Below are 26,669 nucleotides of genomic sequence, written 5' to 3'. Positions count from 1 at the left end.
AGATATTCCCGTTATCCTTACCAGTTTCTCCAGCTGCTGGTAAGTCAAACTAAAGTACTCAATCTTCACAACACTAGAAACAGAAAGACATTCTTTTAAGTTTACAAGGAACAGCAGCTCAGTGCAGTTATAAGCCCTTAAGAAGTTCATTCACACATTTATATGAACATCTCTCTGGCATATCTCATTACCCCTGTCAAGCTGGTAAAGTCGGATTGGCTCAGAGGAACCCAAGGAATTACTACCGCGCGCAATCTCATGCCCCATCCCCATCTCGTGACCATGGGCTCACTGTCTCACCAAAGCCTGCGATCTCTTTGCCCGTCTAACCCCATCCTCCCCTCCTTCACCCACTCCAAACCCACCAAAGAATAAGAAAATAATCCACAATAAATCCAAAGAGGTTTATAGATAAGCAACCCAAAGCAGAGGCACTAGATGATCTGGTGAATTATGCGTCCTCAAATGGGACAGAAATACTGCTACGGAGTATGTCTTGTAGTGGTGGATTGGGGAAGCTCTACCATGTATCTCACACATACTACAGTATGGGTTTTACTTCACAGCACAGGTCAAGTACAAGATAGAGCTTCCTCTATCCTTAATTTAATCTCATAAAGTAATTGAAATGCTATAAAAGAGGAAAAGAAAACGAAAATGTTTACCTCATAAATATTTTGCCGTAGAGTTTTTGTTTTTTGCGCAAATCTGTGCAAACTGTGTCAACCAGCATGACCAGAGCCCTCAGCCGAGCCTGATCTGTCTGAAATTTAAAGTCAGTGTTTTACAATGCAAGGAGTTTTCCATTTCCACTTCACACCCCTCAAACCCAAGTCACTCCAAAATCTCTCCCCCTAACCTGCCCTCTGCCCCAGGCACAGCTCACCTCCTAAACCCAAAAATGCCCCCATTCTGAACATAAATCATCCCCCAAAACTCAACCTGCAATCCACCCCAGACCCAAATTATTCCACAAACATACTTCACTCTTCCAAACATAATTCAACCGATTCTGATGAGTGGTCATTTTTCTGAAACATTAACTCCATTTCTCTCTCCTCAGGTGATGCCCAACCGGCTGAATATTTCTATCATTCTCTAACATTATTTCAGAATTCCAACATGTCAGTTTTTATTTTTACCTTTCACTAATACATCTCCCACTAAATGCAAAACCCCTCACTTTCCCACAGATAGGAGACCTTTGGGTGGATCCACATGGTTTCATGTAATCTCTGTGGTGTAGTAACAAACTCCATCACTGAAACAGCCATCCTTCCCCATCCTTACTACAGTCTGAGCTCGTACAGCCAAGCTGATCGTGAAAATTTTAAAAAAAAGACGCCGATGCAGAAAATATAAAAAACTCAAAAATACAGGAAATACTCAGCAGGTCAGGCTGTATCTGTGAGAAGATAAATGACTTCTGACATTCCATCAGAAATATGAAGTAAATTTCAAGTAAGTTCTGATGAATGAACATTGATCAAGCTGATCAGGAGTTCGTTAATAAATAAGGAAGACTGAGTATTCAAGTAGCAATGGACAACAGAGGGAGACTGAGTATTCAAGTAGCAATGGACAACAGAGGGAGACTGAGTATTCAAGTAGCAATGGACAACAGAGGGAGACTGAGTATTCAAGTAGCAATGGACAACAAAGGGAGACTGAGTATTCAAGTAGCAATGGACAACAGAGGGAGACTGAGTATTCAAGTAGCAATGGACAACAGAGGGAGACTGAGTATTCAAGTAGCAATGGACAACAGAGGGAGACTGAGTATTCAAGTAGCAATGGACAACAGAGGGAGACTGAGTATTCAAGTAGCAATGGACAACAGAGGGAGACTGAGTATTCAAGTAGCAATGGACAACAGAGGGAGACTGAGTATTCAAGTAGCAATGGACAACAGAGGGAGACTGAGTATTCAAGTAGCAATGGACAACAGAGGGAGACTGAGTATTCAAGTAGCAATGGACAACAGAGGGAGACTGAGTATTCAGCAACATTGGACAACAGAGGGAGACTGAGTATTCAAGTAGCAATGGACAACAGAGGGAGACTGAGTATTCAAGTAGCAATGGACAACAGAGGGAGACTGAGTATTCAAGTAGCAATGGACAACAGAGGGAGACTGAGTATTCAGCAACAATGGACAACAGAGGGAGACTGAGTATTCAAGTACCAATGGACAACAATGCCAAGTCACATTCCTGTGCTTCTACACATACTGTCGAATTCACATTAACATACCTTGGTTACTGGTTTGAAGCTATCTCTCATTTTCTGATACCATTCAGCTGTGGATCGCTATAAAATTAACACAGTGCCAATTATTACAGTGTTACTTTTTCAGGGTCTCTTGATGCACGCTTGCAAATGCATTTAGCTGCAGTTGATGCACAGTGCAGTGCAGCTATGTTTATTCTGAGTCTGACTGAAACTGTGTTCAGCTGACTGCAAGATACAACACTTCCTACAACATATTCTCATTAACAATCTCTGTTGTCTTCCTTCTCACCTAAAGGTAGTTGAGAAATTGAGCTACTTGACAACTAACAGTATAAAAACTTTATCGTTCACTTCTTGGGTACATTCTCTCCCCCTCCCACCGAACCCACTGAAGAATGATATAGAACATTATTTCATATAAAACCACATTCAACTTTGACTGTCTGCCCTCGGCCCTTAGTTCTGATGAATTGCATATTGTTGTGATTCTGGCTTCTCATCATCTTTACAAACCAGATCATCGAAGGATTCCCTCTGTGAGCTTCTGACATTTGATGCTGTTATCGTCATGTTATAGCACATCCAGAAGCCTCTCCCATGGCACTTATTATCAATAGCATTCTGCAAGATGAGTTACTCTACATCAGAAGGGTTCTTTCCTCAATCCCACTAACAATATGCAGGTGAGCCCCACTGCATTGTTACCTTGTAGATTGTGCCTGCACTTTCAAACTACTGACAGTGAAAGTCACACACTGTACCTTTGTTCTCACAACCAGTTCCTCATGGAGCGGCTTATGAACAGGGCAGATTACTTTGAAAGCCTCCATGGAGTGAATCTTCAGCAAGCACCTGAAAATATCGAAGGAGAATGGGTGAGAGAAGCATGGAGGGGTCGGGGGGGGGGGGCGGGTGGGTGACATTGAGAAAGAAAAGAGCCAGGATGGGGATAGACATAGGGGAATAGTATGAGAGCGGGAAAGAGAGTGAGAAAGAAATAAACAGAGAGAACGAGATTGAAAGGTAATGAAGCAGAGAGCTGGAGACAATGATAGAAAGCATGACAGCGAGAGAAAATCAGAGCGAGAAGACAAGGAAGGTGATGAAAGATATTGAATCAGAACATTGACACTGGAGAAGGCAGTTCAGGTTTTCATGTTTATGCTGATTAAAAAGGGTAACCCCTACTAATCCCATGTTCTAGCCTTGCACCAAAGTCCTTGCAAACAGCTCTTTGTGAGCACATCCAAGTACTGTGCAACTGTGCTAAAGGCAATGCTGAAAATGCCCTTCCGAGCTATGCTTTCCCGACCCCCACCCCCTCCGGATATCTAATATTTCCTCATCTCTGTTATGCTTTGTAATTTCAAAACATTAAACTAGTTCAAAGGAAAAGATGGAAGTTTGAAATGTGAATCGAACTTAGTTTTCACTTTAATTGAGGCACGTGTTTATCATGTGGCTGAGTAATGGCATATGCAATTAACACATTTATATATATACATAACCCATAATGAATTATTTAAACGAAGAGGAATGCTTAATCAACCAATATATTTACAATATTACTGAAATATTAAATACACAACTATCTCCCATTTAGTTCTTCTGCCAATTACTTTAAATCTACACACCCTGGTTTACAATTCCTTACCTAAGGGAAATAGGTCCTCCCTATTAGAAAGATATCGAGATGGAGAGGGAAGCAGAGAGAGATTAGTTATTGGTTAAACTGTATTCTCTCCATTGCAGTAGTTTTGTTTCTGTCACTATAGTTACTGACTTGCTGGGAGACGTGGACCAAGAGGAGAGCTGGTCTGATCACTAACCTGTATGGCTGAGCTGCTCACTGAAGGGCTGGTTGTTGTGATAACTACGACTGGCGATCGCTATTCAGTAAAGACACAGAAGGTGATCTTTGCAGGTATTAGATAGGCTGGGTTGATTGGTTCGGATATCAAGCTCTCCTTGCACTCGCAGGCCCAGTTCTTTTTCTAGTCTGGCTTGGCATGCTTCTGGCATCATGGTCTGACCTGGAATGCTTCAGCTTGTTACAACTTGGTTCAGTCTATATTAGTTCTGGCCACTTCATTGCCATCAGACACTGGAGATAAAGATCTGCCTCTTCCTCGTCCAGGAGTCACCTGCCTCTTTTGGGTGTCGGCTACATTGGAAATGATTTCTAATGCCACTGTGGCAGGGTGGGGAGCTGAAAGGGGCAATTTGTCATTGGTTACACTGACAAATATTTGAATGCGTACATACTGAGCTGAGAGATCCAGTTATCTCAGTCAGCTTATTAATACCCCTCATAATTATATATATATATATCTATACGATCACCCCTCATCCTCCTACACTCCAGGGATGAAAAGTCCCTTGGTCAATGATCAAGCTGCCCCTCAGGTCCGTTTTAAATCCTCAGTCTCTCACCCTAAATCACAGCCTCTTCTCATAAATCAAGCCCGCTAGCCCTAGTGACATCCTTCCTGTCTGATTTGGTGTGGCCTAGTTTTACAAGTCCAGCTTAATCTGGCATGGCTTGGTCAGGATTACCTCAGCATCAGCTCTAGCTGCATCAGTGCCTTTGGAGCATTGAAGGGAAAGACCTGCCTCATCCTGTGTAGCAACATCCAGCAGTAGTCGATGAAAAGGACAAAACTATCGCCCAGGGACTCTACCTGCAACAAACCAAAGTTACAGATATGAGACAACCATTACAATAATTGAAATAAGCGTTGAGGAGGGATTATGCCATCAGCCTCAGAGTAAGCTGCAGTAGACCATTGGAATCCTGATGCTGGGACCTTCCTTTCCAGGGGTAGGTGTGATGTGGGCTAATGGTGGAAAATTTCAGGCAGAGTGACGAGCTCCTGCAATTTACCATCTGTTCTTTTGTCTAGACCAGGGGTTCCCAACCTGCGGTCCACAGGCCCCTTGCTTAATGGTATTGGTCCACGGCATAAAGTAGGTTGGGAACCCCTGATCTAGAATATAAGCTTCTGGATTTAGCCCTTCTTAATAGGGTAGGTACTTGAAGCAGTGAGTTCTGCTGGTTCTGCCTGCTTAGAGCACATCACACTAGGAGAATTATGAGTTCTGCATACATTAACTAGGATAGGAATTCTCTAGAACAGCCAAAGGGAACTTGTTTTATTAATGCACCCAAGTCAAATGACATGCTCAAAACAGTACAAATTCTTAAAGAGGAAATACATGTAGCATTCTTAAAAAGATGTATTAATATAGAACAATGATAGCGTTACATTCCTACATCCGTAACAGCTAAAATAACCACTTTGGTCTTAGTCCTTTGATCATCTTGAGATGCTAAGGTTTCCACTTCATGGACAGCACCTGGTGAATTCTGGGTGGGAGCATGTTAGTTCTTGCATCAACTGAGGTGTTTCAGTTTCTTCATCAATTTTGGAATAAATGTTTTGTACCTAGGTGTTAATCATCAGTCTCGTGGGTAATCTCTGGAAGACATGTATGCATGGATTGTGTTGTGACTGTCAACGAAAGCCACTGGAGAGACACGCAGCTAGGAGTATAAAAGTCTTTATTTGGCACACACAAGCTGACAGTATTTGAAGTCACTCTGGAGGGAGGCTCCTGGAGGGAGACTGCGTGTCCTCATAATCTAATCTAACCCAACAATATATCACATTTTTATATGCTAAAGACCAAAGATAAAGCAGGACAATTCTATAGTTACAATGTATCTACAATGCTTCCTTTGAATTACACACACTTTTCAAACACCTAGATATTTGCACCAACACTCCAAACACCCGAAATGAACGTTAATCACCACTGAGTCTAGGCTGCATTCATGCATATCCAGACATCTCAGGCCAATGGGGTGTTTCCTGGTTTGTAATAGACCCCAGTCTGCAGTTCCAAGTATATTATTGTTCTGAGCATCATTTAAATTTCAAACTACAATCGGCAATTCAGATCTGAAGACTGGCTGCTGTTGAAATTAATATTTGCTATATTCCATAATTCCAGAATACGCCCTGACAGATTGCACGAAGCAAGACTGGCTGATGCTGTTCTAGTTGCTGTTTATAGTGTTGCTTTGTAATCAGTAAAGTTCTTGCTTCCCTTTGGCTTGAACAATATGGATGACCTCTTTTAGTATTTGCATAATTCTTTCTGCTTCACCATTGGCTTGTGACCAGCCAGGTGTGATCTTGTCATATAGGAAACCTAGGAAGTTTGTGAACTTGGTGAATTGTTCACTGTTGAATGGTGATCCATTATCTATCTCCTCTATTTGCAGTGCACCAAGCAACGTGGATATATTCACTCTTTGGCTTGGTGGCATTCACAGGAGGGCTCCTTACAACAGGGATTGTACTCATTGACAACCTCAAGCAAAAGATGAGTAGAAGGCAAGTCAGCAAAGCCAACACTAACAGTAACCCTTTGGGTAACTCTGACATTCACATCAGCTCTTGTAGAATTAACAACGTAGTTATTTTGCACATGAGTTTTGGAGTCTGGGCTCAGAGACGGATCCAGCATGGGCAATAGTCTCCCCACCACTGAGGACATCTTCAAAAGGCAGAGCCTCAAGAAAGTAGCATTCACCATTAAGGGCCCTCTGCAACATGCCCTCTTCTCATTACTTTCACCAGAGAGGAGGTACAGGAGCCTGAAGATGAACACTCAGTGTTTAGGAACAGATGCTTCTCCCCTGCCGTCAGACTACTGAATGTTCCAGGCATATAACCATATAACAATAACAGCACGGAAACAGGCCATCTTGGCCCTTCTAGTCTGTGTCAAATGTTACTCTCACCTAGTCCCACCGACCTGCACTCAGCCCATAACCCTCCATTCCTTTCCTGTCCATATAGCTATGCAATTTAACTTTAAGTGACAACATCGAACTTACCTCAACCACTTCTGCTGGAAGCTCATTCCACACAGCTACCACTCTCCGAGTAAAGAAGGTCCCCCTCATGTTGCCCCTAAACTTTTGCCCTTTAACTCTCAACTCATGTCCTCTTGTTTGAATCTCCCCTACTCTCAATGGAAAAAGCCTATCCACGTCAACTCTATCTATCCCCCTCATAATTTTAAATACCTCTATCAAGTTTCCCCCTCAACCTTCTTCGCTCCAAAGAATAAAGACCCAACTTGTTCAACCTTTCTCTGGAACTTAGGGGATGAAGCCCAGGTAACATTCTAGTAAATCTTCTCTGTACTCTCTCTATTTTGTTGACATCCTTCCTATAATTCGGTGACCAAAACTGTACACAATACTCCAAATTTGGCTTCACCAATGCCTTGTACAATTTTAACATTACATTCCAACTCCTATACTCAATGCTCTGATTTATAAAGGCCAGCATACCAAAAGCTTTCTTCACCACCCAATCCACATGAGATTCCACCTTCAGGGAACTATGCACCATTATTCCTAGATCCCTCTGTTCTACTGCATTCTTCAATACCCTACCATTTACCATGTATGTCCTATTTTGATTAGTCCTACCAAAATGTAACACCTCACATTTATCAGCATTAAACTCCATCTGCCATCTTTCAGCCCACTCTTCTAACCGGCCTAAATCTCTCTGCAAGCTTTGAAAACCAACTTCATTATATTATCCACAACTCCTCCTATCTTAGTATCATCTGCATACTTACTAATCCAATTTACCACCCCATCATCCAGATCATTAATATATATGACAAACAACATTGGACCCAGTACAGATCCCTAAGGCACACCACTAGTCACCGGCCTCCAATCTGACAAACAATTATCCAACACTACTCTTTGGCATCTCCCATCCAGCCACTGCTGAATCCATTTTACTACTTCAATATTAATACCTAACGATTGAACCTTCCTAACTAACCTTCCGTATGGAACCTTGTCAAAGGCCTTACTGAAGTCCATATAGACAACATCCACCGCTTTACCCTCATCAACTTTCCTAGTAACCTCTTCAAAAAATTCAATAAGATTTGTCAAACATGACCTTCCATGCACAAATCCATGTTGACTGTTCCTAATCAGACCCTGTCTATCCAGATAATTATATATACCATCGCTAAGAATACTTTCCATCAATTTACTCACCACTGACGTCAAACTCACAGGCCGATAATTGCTAAATTTACTCTTAGAACCCTTTTTAAACAATGGAACAACATGAGCAATACGCCAATCCTCCGGCACCATCCTGGTTTCTAATGACATTTGAAATATTTCTGTAAGAGCCCCTGTTATTTCCACATTAACTTCCCTCAAGGTCCTAGGGAATATCCTGTCATGACCCGGAGACTTATCCACGTTTATATTCCTTAAAAGCACCAGTACTTCCTCTTCTTTAATCATCATAGTTTCCATAACTTCCCTACCTGTTTCCCTTACCTTACACAATTCAATATCTTTCTCCTTAGTGAATACCGAAGAAAAGAAATTGTTCAGAATCTCCCCCATCTCTTTTGGTTCCACACATAGCCGTCCACTCTGATTCTCTAAGGGACCAATTTTATCCCTCACTATCCTTTTGCTATTAATATAACTGTAGAAACCCTTGGGATTTATTTTCACCTTACTTTCCAAAACAACCTCATACCTTCTTTTAGCTTTTCTAATTTCTTTCTTAAGATTCTTTTTACATTTTTTATATTCCTCGAGCACCTCATTTACTCCATGCTGCCTATATTTATTGTAGATATCTCTCTTTTTATGAACCAAGTTTCCAATATCCCTTGAAAACCAATGCTCTCTCAAACTTTTAACCTTTCCTTTCAACCTAACAGGAACATAAAGATTCTGTACCCTCAAAATTTCACCTTTAAATGACCTCCATTTCTCTATTACATCCTTCCTATAAAACAAATTGTCCCAATCTACTCCTTCTAAATCCTTTCTCATCTCCTCAAAGTTAGCCTTTCTCCAATCAAAAATCTCAACCCTAGGTCCAGACCTATCCTCCATAATTATATTGAAACTAATGGCATTGTGATCACTGGACCCGAAGTGCTCCCCAACACAAACCTCCGTCACCTGACCTATCTCATTCCCTAACAGGAGATCCAACACTGCCCCTTCTCTAGTTGGTACCTCGATGAATTGCTGCAAAAAAACTATCCTGCACACATTTTACAAACTCCAAACCATCCAGGCCTTTTACAGTATGGGCTTCCCAGCCTATGTGTGGACAATTAAAATCTCCCACAATCACTACCTTGTGCTTACTACAAATATCTGCTATCTTCTTATAAATTTGCTCCTCCATTTCTTGCTCCCCATTTGGTGGTCTATAATACACCCCTATAAGTGTTACTACACCTTTCCCATTCCTCAATTCCACCCAAATAGCCTCCATAGACGAGCCCTCTAATCTATCCTGCCAGAGCACTGCTGTAATATTTTCTCTGACAAGCAACGCAACACCTCCCCCTCTTGTCCCTCCGATTCTATCACACCTGAAGCAATGAAATCCAGGAATATTTAGTTGCCAATCACACCCCTCCTGTAACCATGTTTCACTAATAGCTACCACATCATACTTCCAGGTATCAATCCATGCTTTAAGCTCATCCACCTTTCTTATAATGCTCCTAGCATTAAAATAAATGCATTTAAGAAATTTTCCACCTCTTACTCTCTGTTTATCACTAATGGCGCAAACAACTTTACTATTTTCTTTTTCTTCCTTCTCCCCTACATCTGTTCCTACGCTCTGGTTCCCCTCCCCCCCCCCCGTATCTAGTTTAAATCCACTGCAGCCTCTCTAGCAAACCCACCTGCAAGAATATTTGTCCCTCTCCAGTTCAGATGTAAACCGTCCCTCCGGAACAGGTCCCACCTTCCCTGGAAAACTGCCCAATTATCTATAAATCTGAAGCCCTTCCTCCTGCACCATGTCTTCAGCCACGTATTGATCTGCACTATCTTACTATTTCTAAACCTGTTGCACGTGGTCCTGAGATTGCTATCCTGGAGGTCTTGTCCTTTAACTTGGCACCTAACTCCCTAAACTTGCCTTTCAGGACCTCCTCACTCTTCCTACCCACGTCATTGGTCCCTACCTGGACCACGACATCTGGCTGCTCACCCTCCCTCTTGAGAATACTGAGAACTCGATCTGAGATATCGCGGACCTTTTCACCCGGGAGGCAACAGACCATCCGGGATTCTCGATCTCTTCCACAGAACCTCTTATCTGTTCCCCTAACTTTTGAATCCCCTGTCACCACTGCTCTCCTCTTTTCCCTCCTTCCCTTCTGAGCTGAGGGTCCCGTCTCGGTGCCAGAGACGCAACCACTACAACTTGTCCCTGGTAGGTCATCCCCATCAACAGTATCCAGAACGATCTCACTACTTTGCTCCTTTTTCGCAATGCTTAGTTATTTCTTATATATTTCTTGTTGTAATATTTTACCTGCTACATTGTCCTGCCGCAATACAAGTTTCACAACGTAGCAGAAATGGCTAATGCAGGGGGCATAAATGTAAAGCGATTGGAGGAAAGTGTAGGGGGGCGTTGGTCAGAGGCAGGTTCTTTATGGAGAGCATGGTGATGGAAGAGGTACATGCATTAGCGACATTTAAGAGACTCTTAGGCACCTGTATAGTATAAAAATGGAGGGCTATGTGGGAGGGAGGGGTTAGATTGATCATGGAGTGGGTTAAAAGGTCAGCACAACATTGTGGGCTGAAGGGCCTGTACTGTGCTGTACTATCCTGTGTTTTATATGTCAGTGATAATACACCTGATTATGATTATGGCATCTAGCAATGTCAACCTGAGAACCAAGGCTTCTTTTTTAATTAGTCATAGTCATACTTTATTGATCCCGGGGGAAATTGGTTTTCGTTACGGTTGCACCATAAATAATTAATTAGTAATAAAGCCATAAATAATTAAATAGTAATATGTAAATTATGCCAGGAAATAAGTCCAGGACCAGCCTATTGGCTCAGGGTGTCTGACCCTCCAAGGGAGGAGTTGTAAAGTTTGATGGCCACAGGCAGGAATGACTTCCTATGACGCTCTGTGTTGCATCTCAGTGGAATGAGTCTCTGGCTGAATGTACTCCTGTGCCCAACCAGTACATTATGTAGTGGATGGGAGACATTGTCCAAGATAGCATGCAACTTAGACAGCATCCTCTTTTCAGACACCATTGCTGCTTAGTTACCTTGAACTGTTGATTAACTTAATCAAAGTCAGAATAAAAGTTATTATCAAAGTAGATACTTTACTGTGTACAATTCTGATTCATTTTCCTGTGGGCATACTCAACAAATCTATAGAATAGTAACTGTAACAGGATCAATGAAAGGTCAACCAGAGTGCAAGAGACAACAACTGTGCAAATGCGAATATAAGTAAATAGCAATAAATAACCAGAACTTGAGATAAAGAGTCCTTAAATTGAGATCATTGGCTGTGGGGAACATCTCAACGATGGAGCAAGTGAAGAGCCTGATGGTTGAGGGGTAGTAACTGTTCTTGAACCTGGTGATGCCTTTTTGCACCTTCTACCTGATGAGAACAGCGAAAAGAGAGCATGGCCTGGGTGGTGGGGATCTCTGCTTTCCTACAACAGGATTTCATGTCGTTTTGCTCAATGTTTGGGAGAGCTTTACCCGTGATCTGCTGGGCTGAATCCACTAAGTTGTGTAGGATTTTCCGTTCAAAGGCACTGGTGTTTCCATACTCCGCCATGATGCAGCCAGTCCATGCTCTCTCCACTATGCATCTATAGCAGTTTGTCAAAGTTTTAAGATGTCACACGCATAGTGTCTGCTTTGTGAGAGATTGCGTGATGACTTTACTTTTATTTTGCAGTCTGAGCTCCGAGATGGGTGCCGTTGGAAGAGTTGAGCTGCATTTGCAGTTAATGTGTAACGTCACTAGAGGGTGCATTTTCTACGGATTTCTCCATTTTGTGCCCGAATTGCTGCGGCTCTCAGGAAAGAAATACAATCTTGGCGTTCCGACAGTTTTGATTTTGTTTCGTGTCAAAATCACGGCCAATATTTACTGTTCTGTGGCCCTTTCTTCACAACGAATTGAGTCACTGATAGCACCGCATTTGTGATCTTTACAACGGAACGGGCTGAGCTGTGTTAACAATCAGAAGTGTAATTGCAGCCGCTTGAGATTAAATAAAATATCATGTAGGTTTTCTTGGGAATTGAATGTCGTTTGAGATGAAAATATTCCTAGAACTTTAAAGGAGTAGTGCTATTGTAACGAAATATCCTCACTGAGTTAAGCTGGTTGAAGGCTCGTTCACTCTTCATGTTAGCAGAAACCCCGGTATCAACCAGAATGTCCAATGTAAATTCAACATGTTCACTTACCTCCCAAGTACGCAGGACTGGTCAGCAACTGGATGGAGAGCGAGGTGTCTCCCAGTGGAGGTTGGATGTAGGGGATTTGCTGCCCGTTCCTTCGCTAGAGCCTTCAGCATTTTGGGCATCGAGGGAGCGAGGGAGAGAGGAAGAGGAGAGCCATCCGCAGCACCACCGATGCGGCAGAGAGGGCCTCAAGATGGCTGTGGCTCAAAAGAGGGGAGCCATGGAGTCATAAGTAGCTAGCCATCTGGACACAAGCTGGGGTCTGATCAGCCCCGGCTGGGTCACCTGGAGGAGGTTGTATGATGTTGAAAGACCCGAAACACCCGATGATTCCAGGAACATCACTGAAGATGTGTCCGGAAGCGTCAGTAGATGTATGTACACAGTATAGCCACGATGAGCGTGGTGAAAAACGTAGGATCATCACAATTGTTGTGGATTTCTGCTTCAACTTCCACATTGCTACCTGGTCTGATGAGGTTGGAAACCTTTGATTTGCTGAGTGACAAACTCTTGCAAATTCATTAAAATTTCCACACGATATGTACCGGTTTCTTTTAGCAGGACATTTTTCTTTGTGCGGGCAGCTTCAACCCCACTATTATAAGACCACTGAAACGGTTTCCTAGTACGATAAGATGGACTCTTAGCCACAGAATTTACCTCGTTATGACCTTGACTGTTTCTCTGCACTGCACTTTCTCTGTAGTTGCAACAGTTCATTCTGAATTCTGTTATTATTTTACAGTACTTTGTACTACTTTGATACATCATGGACTGAATTGATCTGTGTGAACAATAAGCAAGTCAACTTTTTCACTGTACCTCGGTACAAGTGACAGTAATAAACCAATTCCAATTCCAGCTGCCAGCTTAGATGTAACACCGGGAGTTCCGAGATGTTGCCGATTGTTTTCTATAAATGGTTCTTTTCTGGCATTTATTTCTCTTCTAACAGTACTTTGTAGATTTTTCTCTCCCTCAGCTACTCATGTGCTGTCTTAACTACTGTCTTAACTGTCGTGTGTCTTCACTGCTCGTTGAAAGCGACTCCACAGTGGGAGGTGGGGATTGGCCCATGGATGGAGCATTGTAGCCCCTCACACTAGTTTCCTTTTGCTGATGACATCACGGCGCCGTACGGGTTTGAACCAATCAGACGGCAGTCGTGCACTCTTGGGTTGCCGTGGACCAGATAGACATTTGTGCCTCAGAACGGGTAGACAGCGGGTGTATGCTACAGTACTGCAGGCCAAGGGTAAACTTTAGATGAGTATTTGTCACTGTGAGTAGGAACATAGAAATCGACAGCACATTACTGGTGCTTCGGCCCACAATGTTGTGCAGACCATGTAATCTACTCTAGAAACTGCCTAGAGTTTCCCTACCACATAGCCCTCTATTTTTTTCTGAGCTCCATGTACCTATCTAAGAGAATTTATCATATCCGCCTCTACCAGCGTCTCTGGCAGTGCATTCCATGCACCCACTGCTCCATGTCTGCTGTCTGCTTTCTCCTGCCACTTCAGGCACTGCATTCAAATAAGAACTTGTAACTGAGTTTAGCTTGAAGGGTTTCCTGAATGTTTAGTGTCCGTCTTGTCTTGTAAATAAACAGTTACCCTATTTACGGTCAGTGAGTCTATTCTGTCCCCAGTCTCAGAGCCCGCAAACTTGATCACCCAGCTCTAGTCTCTGAAAACGACTATCATCTGCTAAGACAACCAACTCAGGGAGCTTGACATACTTTCAAAGGGCCTTCCATCGAGGGGGTTGCTTTGATATTCATTCTTCGAGGATTTCCGTTTTTAGCTTTGCTCCAGGACCACTCAATACACATTTTGGAAGAGGTTGTCTCAGATACAAGCAGTATTGATCAACTGATCATTTCTTAGTTTGTGCAGAGGAACGTAATTACCTCATATATCACATTCTGTTGTGGACTACAACATAGTTGGTGCATTTTGTTCTATGCAGCAGTTGTGGGCGATAATGTGTCATAAATATCCAGCAATTCTCCCCAGTATGGTGTGACAGGAGTACTTCATTCTTATGAATGTGATTCCAAATCCTGTCATTGCTCTCAAAAGCTGCAAAGCCATTTTTCTCAGTGGGCAGAACTGCAGATTATAGGAGCAGAATTAGGCCATTCAGCCCATCGAGTCTGCTCCACCATTCCATAGTGGCCGATGTATGATCCCCCTCAACCCCAATCTCCTGCCTTTGCCCCGTAACCTTTGACACCCTGATTAATAGACCCAATCACCTGGCCCGCGCCGCTGTTTGTAGCAAGGAATTTCACAGACTTAGCACATTCTGGCGGAAGAAACTTTTCATCATCTCTGTTCTAAGTGGATGTCCCTCTGTTCTAAGGCAGCACCCTCTAGTCCTAGACTCCCCCACTATAGGAAGCATCCTCTCCACATCTACTCCATCTAAGCCTTTCAATATTCGACAGGTTTCAATTTGATTCTCCTCATTCTACTAAACCCTAGTGAGTACAAGCCCAGAGCCATCAAATGCTCCTCTTATGTTAACCCTTTCATTCCTGGGATCATTCTCATGAACCTCCTCTGAACCCTGTCCAATGCCATCACATCATTTCTCAGATAAGGGGCTCAAAACTGTTCACAATACTCCAAGTACAGTCTCACCAGTGCCTTATAAAGCCTCAGCATTACATCCTTGCTCTTATATTCTAGACCCCTCGAAATGAATGCTAACATTGCATTTGCCTTCCTCACCACAGTCTCAGTCTGCAAGTTAACCTTGAGGAAATCCTGCATAAGGACTGCCACCTTTGAGTTTTGAATTTTCTCCCTTTTTAGAAAATAGTTCACCCACCATTATTCCTTCTACCAAAGCACAGGACCATACACTTCCCTACACTATATTCCATCTGCCACTGCTTACTCCATTCTCCCAATTTGTCTAGGACAGCTCTTCTGCAGACTACCTGCTTCCTCAACACTTCCTGCCGCTCCACCTATCTTCATATCATCCACAAACTTGGTAACAAAGCCATCAATTCCTTCATCCAAATCATTGACATATAAAGTGAAAAGAAGCAGTCCCAAACCGAAACCTGCGGCACATCTCTAATCACCAGCAGCCAACCAGAAAAGGCCACCTTTATTCTGACTCCTTCTCTCCTGTCAGTCAGTCAATCACCTATCCATGCTAGTATATTTCCTGTAATACCATGTTGTTTATCTTGTTAAGCAGCCTCATGTGTGCCACCTTGTCAAAGACCTTCTAAAAATCCAAATAAACAACATCCACTGGTTCTTCTTTATCTATCCTCAAAAGAATTCCAACAGATTTGTAAGGCAAAATTTCCCCTTAAGGGAACCATGCTAACTTTGTCCTACTTTATCATGTGCCTCCAAGTGCCCTGAACCTCATCCTTAATAATAGACTCCAACATCTGTCCAACCACTGAACCAGCTTATAATTTCCTTTCTTCTGTTTCCCTCCCTTCTTAAAGAGTGGTGTGACATCTGCAGTTTTCCATTTCTCCAGAACCATTCCAGAATCTAGTGATCCTTGAAAGATAGTTACTACTGCCTCCACAATCACTTCAGCTACCTCTTTCAGATGTCTTACCTACCTTCAGACTTTTCAGCTTCCCAGGCTTCTTCTCCTGAGTAATAGCAACGGCACTCACTTCTTCCCCCTGACACACTCACATTTCTGCTAGTGTCTTCCGCAGTGAAGACTGTTGCAAAATACTGATTAAGTTCGTTCGCCATTTTGTTGTCCCCCATTACTACCCCTCCAGCATCATTTCCAGTGGTTTTGAGATCCACTGTTATCTCTCTTTTACTCTTTATATGTCCGGAAAAACTTTTTGTACCTTTTATATTACTGGCTAGCCTTCCTTCATATTTCATCTTTTCCCTCTTTATGGCTTTTTTAGTTTTGTATGGTTTGTTTTTAAAGGCTTCCCAATCCTCTAACTTCCCACTATGTTTTGCTTTATCATATATCCTCTCTTTTGCTATTATGCTGTCTTTGACTTCCCTTGTCAGCCACAGTTGCTTCATCTTATCTTTAGAATACTTATTCATCTTTGAGAGGTACCTTTCCTCCGCCTTCCAAGTTGCCCTCAGAAACTCCAGCCATTGCTGCTCTGCTGTCATCCCTGCTAGTGGCCCCTTCCAATCAACTTTGGCCAGCTCCTCTCTCATGTTTCTGTAATTTCCTTTACTCCACTATAATACTGATACATCCAATTTAGCTATTCCTACTCAAACAGCAGGGTGAATTCTATCATAGTACCTCCTAGGGGTTCCTTTACCTTCAGCTTCCTAATCAAATCTGGGTTATTACATAACACCTCATCCAGAATTGCCACTCCCCTAATGGGTTCAACCACAAGCTACTCTAAAAAGCCATCCTGTTGTTATACTACAAATTCCCTCCCTTGGGATCCAGCACCAACCTGATTTCCTAATCTAGCTGCATATTGAAATCCCCCATGATTATTGCAACATTGCCCTTTTTACATTCCATTTCTATCTCCCATTGTAATTTGTAGCCTAAATCCTGGCTACTGTTCAGGGGCCTGTATATACATTAGTGTGCCACAGTTCCGGGGAGACAACGGACTGCTTGGACGGACAGAATTTAAAAGAAGAGAGCGGGACAGTTGGCACATTTTGCTTGCCACAGTCTTGAGGAGGCATTGGATTGCACATAATCAGGCACTTGGCAAGGTCCAATAAAAGAAAGTTAGGTTTAAACTGAGCGGCCATTGTGTGAGTGGGTCAGTATTAAAATGGGGAATTGAAGCTTTGGCTCATCGAGGCTTCAACAAGGAGAGGCGTAGGCCATGGGTAGACTTTTTTTTCTTTCTTTCTTATTGCACAGTTGGAGCAGTGGGGATGCCAAGCAGGATAGTGGAATGCTCCTCTTGCAGGATATGGGAAGGCAGGGAGTCCTCCAGTGTCCCTGACAACTGCACAACTGCAGCTTCTAACAGACCACGACAAGGAGCCAGAGCTGGAACTGATCATTCGGGAGGCTGAGGGATTGATAGACAGAACATACAGGGAGGTAGTTACACCCAGGATGCCGGACACAGGTAACTGGGTGACCGTGAGGAGAGGGGTAGGAGGCCAATACAGAGCGTCCCTGTGGCTGTTCCCCTCAACAACGGGCATATTGATTTGGATTCTGTTGGGGTGGGGGTGGGAGAAGCTACAGCAGTCAGGCCTCTGGCACTGAGTGTGGCTCTGTGGCTCAGAAGAGAAGGGAGGAGAAGAGGTGAGCTGTAGTGATAGGGGATTCATTGGTTATGGGAACAGAAAGGAGGTTCCACGGATGTGAAATACAGAACATAGAACAGTACAGCCCAGGAACAGGCCCTTTGGCCCACAATGTTGTGCTGAACCTGCTAAAAAGTAAATCAAAAACTCCCAAAAACTACTCCCTCCTACCTACACAATGTCCATATCCCTCCATTTTCTTCACATCCATGTGCCTGTCTAAACGTCTTTTAAAAGCCTCTAATGTATTTGCCTCTACCACCACACCAGGCAGTGCATTGCAGACATCTATCCCTCCCTGAGTAAAAAAACTTAGCCCTCACATCCCCCCTCTCACCCTCAATGCATGCCCTCTGGTGTTAGACATTACAACCCTGGGAAACAGATACTCTCTATCTACTCTGTCTATGCCTCTCATAATCTTATAAACCTTCTATCAGATCTCCCCTCAGCCTCCACCACTCCAGAGGAAACAACACAAGATCGTCCACCCTCTCATGATAGTACATGCCCTCTAAACCAGGCGGCATCCTGGTAAACCTCCTGCACCCTCTCCAAAGACTCAACATCCTTCCTATAGTGGGGCAACCAGAAATGTATGTAATACTCCAGATGTGGCCTAACCAGAGCTCTATAAGGTTGCAACATACCCTCTTGACTTTTGAATTCAAAGCCTCAACTAACAAAAGCAAGCATTCCATAAGCCTTCTGAACTACCTTATCGACCTGTGTAGCCACTTTCAAGGAGCTGTGAATTTGGATCCCATGATCTCTCTGTTCAGCAACTCTGTTAAGGATCTTGCCCTTAACAGTGTACTGTCTCCTTGCATTTGCCCTACCAAGGTGCAACACTTCACATTTATCAGGGTTAAACTCCATCTGCCATTTCTCTGCCCATATCTGTAACTGATCTACAATGCACTGTATACCTTGCCAGTCTTCTACACCATCCACAACTCCATAATCTTGGTATCTTCTGAAAATTTACTAACCCACCCATGTACATTTTCATCCAGGTCATTTATATACAACACAAACAGCAGAAATCCCAGCACAGATCCCTGTAGAACACCACTAATTACAGACCATAAGATATAGACCAGAAGTAGGTCATTCAGCTCATTGAGTCTGCTCCACCATTCAATCATGGGCTGATCCAATTCTTCCAGTCATCCCCACTCCCCTGCTTTCATCCCATACCCCTTGATGCCCTGGCTGATCAAGCACCTATCTATCTCTGCCTTAAATGCACCCAATGACTTAGCCTCCGCAGCCGCTTGTGACAACAAATTCCACAGATTTACTACCCTCTGACTAAAGTAATTTCTCCGCACCTCAGTTCTAAAAGGACGTCCTTCAATCCTTAAGACGTGCCCTCTTGTCCTAGACTCCCCTACCATAGGAAATAACTTTGCCATATCTAATCTGTTCAGGCTTTTTCACATTTGGAATGTTTCTCATTCTCCTGAACTCCAGGGAATATAGCCCAAGAGCTGCCAGACGTTCCTCATATGGTAACCCTTTCATTCCTGGAATCATTCTCATGAATCTTCTCTGAACCCTCTCCAATGTCAAGACCTCCAGTTCAAACAAATCCCTTTGACCACTAACTCCTATCTTCTTTGCGCAAGCCAGTTCTGAGCCCAAACAGCCAACTCGGCGTGGATCCCATGATCTTAATCCTCTCGATTCACCTCCCACAAGGGACTTCGTCAAACGTCCTACTAACATCCACTTGCTCTACCTTCATCAATCTTGTCACTTTGTCAAAAAACTCAATCGAGTTGGTAAAATGTGACTTACTGGCTCTCCCTAATTAGACCATGGGTTTTTAAATGCTCATATATCCTATCCCGAAGAACTTTCTCCAGCAATTTCCCTGTAGCTGACGTGAGATTTAGCACTCTATAGTTTCCATGATTTTCCCTTGCTCCCTTCTTAAGTAGAGGTACGGCGATTCCGGATGGTTTGTTGCCTCCAGGCTGCTATGGTCTGGGACATCTCGGATCGAGTCCACAGCATTCTTAAGTGGGAGGGTGAGCAGCCAGAGGTCATGGTCCACATGGGTAGAAAGGGTGATAAGGTCCTGCAAAGGAGATACTAGATCTGCTGTAAGCAAATGAGACAGGGCTGGTGATAAAAATTTGGGTAGAAATTTGTAGGGGAACACTTTCCATCTAGTGATCATAATGTCATTAGTTTCAAGGTAATTAATTATGGAGAAGGATAGATCTGGTCCTCAAATTGAGATTCTAAATTGCAGAAGGGCCAATTTTGATGGTTTCAGAAAGAATCTGGCAAGTGTGGATTGGGACAGGCTGTTTTCTGGCAAAGCTGTACTTGGTTAGTGGAAGGCCTTCAAAAATAAAATATTGAGAGTAAAAAGCTTGTATGTTCCTATCAGAATAAAAGGCAATGACAATGGGTTTAGGGAACCTTGGTTTTCGGGAGATATTGTGATCTTTGTTATGAAGAAAGAGGTGCAGGACTGGTATAGGCAGGCAGGAGCAAATGAGGTCCTTGAGGAGTGTAAGAAGTACAAGAGAACACTTAAAGAAATCAGGAGGGCTAAAAGAAGGCATGAGGTTGCTCTTGCAGACAAGGTGAAGGACAATCCTAAGGACTTGTTCAGATATATTGAGAGCAAAAGGATTGCAAGGGACAAAATTGGTCCTCTGGAAAATCGAGTGGTAATCTATGCATGGAGTTGAAAATGTTGGGGGAGATCTTAAATGTTTTTTCTACCTGTATTTACTTGGGAGAGTCTATAGATATGAGCCAATGCACCAATGCAGCAGGGTGATGGACCAAATGAGATTACACAGAACAAAGTGTTTGCTGTCTTGAGGCGATTTGGGGTGGATGAATCCCCAGGGCCAGACAATGTGCTCCCTTGGACCCTGTGGGAGGCTGGTGCAGAAATGGCAGCTGCCCTAGCACAGATATTTAAAACTTTCTTAGCCACAGGTGAGGTACTGGTTAGAGGTGATTAATTAGGTAGACTCACTGCTGCGTGACTTAGAACAACAGCTGCTTTTTTTCGTTACTGCACCAAAGATACTGGAGAGGTTCAGCATATAACAGGACACATTAAATAAACACGCATACACATACATGTGTGAGCACACGTATGCACACATTTACACTGGTGTTAGTAATGTATATCTTATTCAAAGTATATGAAAGAGGCCCACACGGACACATTCAGACACTCACACTCCCCTCAATAAGCAAGGAGCACATCCAATATAGTGCAGGAGGGCCCATACACAGACACACAAGCACGCACCTTTCACAAAGCGCAAGAACAAATATGTGAACACATGCTGACCCAAATGCAAATGGAAATGTGTTTATGTTGACAGCCTTTCAATTTAACACAAGCTTTGGCTGGATGCAGTTTTTGAAACATGCTATATGTGCCAGCAGTTTGCCAGCACATACTGACCAAACTTAACAGTAGGACTGGTAACATGGGGAAGTACTGACGAATGTTGAGCACCAGATCTGTCCCCACCTCCAGAGACAGTGAATAAAGTGGAAGGGGGTAATATCTTCAACCTATGATATTCCGTGATCCCACTGCCTTACCTGCTCTTGAGTGAGAAAGTTTAAATCTAACTTCTTATCCAGTTCCTCAAGCAACTGGTGAAGGAAGCCATAGTCCACAGACTGGAGCTGGTGGTGTTTGCTGTAAGCCAGCCACTCACTGCAGGGAGAGAAAAGTTACTCACTCACTGGTCCCGTTTATTATTTGTGGATCATTCCATTCATGTGACAAAGAAAATGGAGCTTTATTCTATATCTACAACCCTTGCTTATTTTTTCTGTGAGTATTTCAATAGGTACATTTAATGTCAGAGAAATGTATACAATATACAAACCCCATTTCCAGAAAAGTTGGGATATTTTCCAAAATGCAATAAAAACAAAAATCTGTGATATGTTAATTCACGTGAACCTTTATTTAACTGACAAAAGTACAAAGAAAAGATTTTCAATAGTTTTACTGAACAACTTAATTGTATTTTGTAAACCTACACAAATTTAGAATTTGATGGCTGCAACACACTCAACAAAAGTTGGGACAGAGGCATGGTTACCATTGCGTTACATCACCTTTCCTTTTAATAACACTTTTTAATCGTTTTGGAACTGAGGATACCAATTGTAGTAGATTTGCAATTGGAAATTTTTTCCATTCTTGCTTGATATAAGACTTCAGCTGCTCAACAGTCTGTGGTCTCCGTTGTCTGATTCTCCTCTTCATGATGCGCCATACATTTTCAACAGGAGATAGATCTGGACTGGCAGCAGGCCAGTCAAGCACACGCACTCTGTGTCTACAAAGCCACGCTGTTGTAGCCCATGCAGAATGTGGTCTGGCATTGTCCTGCTGAAATAAGCATGGACGTCCTGGGAAGAGACGTCGCCTTCATGGCAACATATGTCTCTCTAAAATCCTAATATATGCCTCAGAGTCAATGGTACCTTCACATACATGCAACTCACCCATGCTGTGGGCACTGATGCACCCCCATACCATCACAGCTGATAGCAATCTGGATGGTCATTTTCATCTTTGGCACGGAGAACTCGACGCCCGTTTTTTCCGAAAACTAGCTGAAACGTGGACTCATCTGACCACAGCACACGGTTCCACAGTCTTTCGGTCCATCTGAGATGAGCTCGGGCCCAGAGAACTCGCCGGTGTTTCTGCATAGAGTTGATGTATGGCTTCCTCCTTGCGTAATACAGTTTCAAGTTGCATTTCTGGATGCAGAGATGGACTGTGTTGAGTGACAATGGTTTTCCGAAGTACTCCCGAGCCCAGGTGGCTATAATTGTCACAGTAGCATGACGGTTTCTTAGGCAGTGCCGCCTGAGGGGTCGAAGATCACGCGCATTCAACAGTGGTTTCCGACCTTGCCCTTTATGCACTGAGATGTCTCTGAATTCTCTGAATCTTTTCACAATATTATGTACTGTAGATGTTGAAAGACCTAAATTCTCTGCAATCTTGCGTTGAGAAATGTTCCTTTTGAACTGACTAACAATTCTGTCACGAATTTTGGCACAAAGGGGTGAGCCACCATCCATCCTTGCTTGCAAAGACTGAGCCTTTGATGGACGCTACTTTTATACCCAGTCATGATACCTCACCTGCTACCAATTAGCCTGCTTAGTGTGGAGTCTTTCAAACTGGTGTTACTTGAATATTCTGTGCACTTTTCAATCTTATTTCAACTCTGTCCCAACTTTTGTTGAGTGTGTTGCAGCCATCAAATTCTAAATTTGTGTGCATTTACAAAATACAATTAAGTTGGTCAGTAAAACTATCGAAAACCTTTTCTTTCTACTTTTGTCAGTTAAATAAAGATTCACGTGAATTAACATATCACAGATTTTTGTTTTTATTGCATTTTGGAAAATATCCCAACTTTTCTGGAAATGGGGTTTGTACATCCTGAAATGCTTTTTCTTTGCAAACATCCACGAAAACAGATGAGTGCCCCAAAGAATGAGTGACAGTTAAATGTTAGAACCCCAAAGCACCTTCCTAAACTATTTGATTGATAGTTTAGAGGAGACTTCATCTAGTCAAGTTTAGTTATGATTATGGTCATATGTACAAATGTGATGAGGTACAATGTTATCTTTTGTAACCTCAAAATATTAAACTAATTCAAATAGAGACACAGGAATCTGAAATGTGAGTCCAATTACAGGTTTACTTTAAGTGAGGTGCACATGTGTCATGTGGTAATGAGATGATGTATGCAATTATCATGTTTTTATATATAACCATAATTAATTTTTAAAGGAACAAGAATGCTTAATCAATATATATATATATACAATGCTCAAATATTATTGAAATATTAAATATACAACATACAGTACAACAAAAAACTTGCTTGTGGCAAATTCACAGGCACGGAGGTACAGACAACACCCAGAATATAAATTATACTTTAACTATACATAAAATTATACCATACAGTGTAAAAAACTGACTGTGCAAAAGCAAGACCTTAGTGCAAAATAAATGAAAGACACAATTGAAAACAAGGCTATGATAGTGCAAGGTGTACCTGTACTGTTCTGCTGTTGAGATAGGGTTAAGGTTGTGCAGGCTGATTCAAGGACATGATGGTTTTAAGAGAGAAGATCTTTCTGAACCTGATGGTGTGGGGCTTCAGGCTTCTTTATCCAGACAGTAGCAACAAGAAGATGGATGTGGGAATCCTTGATAACAGCTGCCTCCTGTATATGCTGTCAGTGGTGGGAGGGCTATGCCTGTAACAGACTGGGCTGTGTCCATTTCTCTCTGCAGCCTCTGTTAACCTGTGCCGGAGCTGCTCTGGGGACGACTGACATTGCTTTCTTTATGAATGGTGTCTTCCCAGTGCAAAGCTCTCTGGGTCTTAAACCGATGAATGCCAATAGCAATATTTAAAGCATTACTATGATCAGCAGGCTTTATTACTTAAGGAAAGCAGCAATGGGAGTTATACTCACACAGATGCCTTTTGTTGAGGTAAGAGGTCAATTTGCATGGCATGCTGGGAGAGGATGGTGACAGCATGCTTGCTGAGGCCCCCATGGTATCTGCTCCGGTCATTCTGTGAGGAAAGGTAGGGAGTCAGAATTACTCACTCATCTGAGGGATTTCCTCTCTGGTTCCCCCCTGTCCTGAAGGTGCCCTCTCCCTCACCATTCTGCCTGGGGGATGAATGAACACAGGACATAAAACAGCACAGCACAGACAGGTCCTTCGGCCTACCATGTTTTAACCCACTCCAAGACCATTTTAACGCTTCCCTCCCATAAAGACCTCCATTTGTCTTTCATTGATCTGCCTACTGTATCTAAGAGTCTCTTAAATGTCCCTAATGTATCTGTCTCTACCACCACCACCACCCGCAGTGTGTTCTGTACACTCACCAAATCTACCTCTGACATCCTGGCCATACTGTTCTCCGATCCTGTTAAAGTTATGCCCGCTTATACCCACTGTTTCCACTCTGGGAAAAGGCGCTCAGCATGATGCTGGCAAGTGGAAGTGGAATCCCAAGGTTTTGGCCATCATTGTTGAGGACCATCTCCTCTCTTCTCACAGAAGAGGGCTTGACTGGAATCTTGCTGGGAGTTTGTCCCCGCCAACACCATAACGGTAATCCCTAACCATGCGAGTGGTCACCATGGCCGAGATGGGCTGGACAGCCTATTCCCTGCTCTACCACTCTATAACTATGAGACATCAGCGCAGAAAAGTCACAGAGGCTGACACCTCAATGTCTAGACGAAGCTCCCAGTTCAGGACTTGAGATTCAAGCCTGTTTAATGTCGTTTCCTGTACACGTGTGTAAAGGAGAACAAAATAATTGTTTCCCTGGATCCGATGCAGGACAAAAAACACAAAAGATAGAGAACAAAATAACAATAAAAACACAATAAAATATAAATACTTAAGGTAGTTTAGGTACGTAGATTGATCGTATGTCCATAAAGTGACGCTAGGCACAGGAGCGCCTGTGCGTAAGGCGACTGACAGGAAATGATAAAGTAGTGGTGGTTGGGGGTGTGCAGGGGTGGGTTAGTGGGTGGAGGTGTTGATCAGCTTTACTGCTCGGGGGAAGTCACTGTTTTTGAGTCTGCTGGTAGTGCCATGGATGCTAAGTAACGTCCTTCCTGATGGTAGTGGGAGAAACAGACCATGATCAGGGTGGGTGGGGCCCTTCATGATGTCACTGGCCCTTCTCCGGCACCTTCCTGTGGATGTGTCCTCGGTGGTAGGTGGGCTGGTGCTGATTTCCGGCACCTTCCTGTGGATGTGTCCTCGGTGGTAGGCGGGCTGGTGCTGATTTCCGGCACCTTCCCGTGGATGTGTCCTCGGTGGTAGGCGGGCTGGTGCTGATTTCCGGCACCTTCCTGTGGATGTGTCCTCGGTGGTAGGCGGGCTGGTGCTGGTGATGGGTTGGACAGTTCTGACTGCCTGTTGTGGAGCCTTGCTGTCCGCCGCAGTGTAGTCTCCGTACCAAGCAGTGATGCAGCTTGTCGGCATGCTCTCTACTGCGCACCTGTAGAATGCCGTGAGTATGGATGTGTACAATCCAGCTTCCTTCAGCCTTTGGGGAAAATAGAGGTGTTGGCGAGCTTTCCTGACTATGTAGGGTGTGTTCTGGGATCATGGAAGGTGTGAGATGCTCACTCCCAGGAACGTGAAACTGCTTGCAGTTTCCTCTGCTGTGGCGCTGTCATATAAAGAGGTGTGAGTGGTGCGAGTTTTCCTGGAGTTGACAACCATCTCCTTTGTCTTGTTTATGCAATGTCCTGGTCCATATTTTTACTGTTATGCTGTAGGTATTTCATTTAGCAGTTCTGTAAAAACAGTCTGTTCTGTTTTCAGCTTGTTTGGGTTATTGTTGAAGATAAGGGTTGAGGAGAAATGTGTGCCATCCAATTAGGAGGGTTGAATTAAGGCGAGGTTGCCCATTGACCTCTGCTTTGGGACTGGCGAGGAAAATCTACCACAGAAGACTTATCTGAAGTATGCGTCTGATATGAGAGGGGAGCTGAAAAAGGCTTATGAATTAGCTGAGGTCTCGGCTACCAAGCAGAATCAAGGAAACTGGGGCATTTCATTAACATTGAGAAAGAGGTTATTTGCCTGGCACTAGGCCTTAGGCTCTTCCACCTCCTCTCTTTAGGCTGTCTAATTGTTGTTAGTGATGAGCCCCACCACTGCTGTGTCATCGGTGAAATTGACGAAGTGATTACTCGGGTGTTTGGCCGCGCAGTCGCGTGTGATCAGA

General features: G+C 43.3%; 1 protein-coding gene across 4 annotated transcripts in view; it reads right to left on the bottom strand.

Moving 5' to 3' along the window:
• baiap3 (BAI1 associated protein 3) overlaps positions 1-26,669 on the bottom strand; it is a 313,607-nt gene that overhangs the window by 33,563 nt on the left and 253,375 nt on the right. For all 4 annotated transcript variants that reach the window (XM_063058746.1, XM_063058745.1, XM_063058744.1 and 1 more), the window contains 7 exons: positions 24,373-24,476; positions 21,442-21,559; positions 4,789-4,913; positions 2,994-3,084; positions 2,254-2,310; positions 666-763; positions 22-73 (listed from right to left, as the gene is read on the bottom strand). In XM_063058746.1, coding sequence (XP_062914816.1) covers positions 22-73; positions 666-763; positions 2,254-2,310; positions 2,994-3,084; positions 4,789-4,913; positions 21,442-21,559; positions 24,373-24,476 — 645 coding nt within the window. The remainder of the gene's footprint in view (positions 1-21; positions 74-665; positions 764-2,253; positions 2,311-2,993; positions 3,085-4,788; positions 4,914-21,441; positions 21,560-24,372; positions 24,477-26,669) is intronic.

The sequence above is a fragment of the Mobula hypostoma genome, chromosome 9 (genome assembly GCF_963921235.1).
Source record: "Mobula hypostoma chromosome 9, sMobHyp1.1, whole genome shotgun sequence".
Taxonomy (NCBI): domain Eukaryota; kingdom Metazoa; phylum Chordata; class Chondrichthyes; order Myliobatiformes; family Myliobatidae; genus Mobula; species Mobula hypostoma.
The sequence above is the reverse complement of the archived record's forward strand: the minus strand, read 5'-3'. Positions and strand labels throughout refer to the sequence as shown.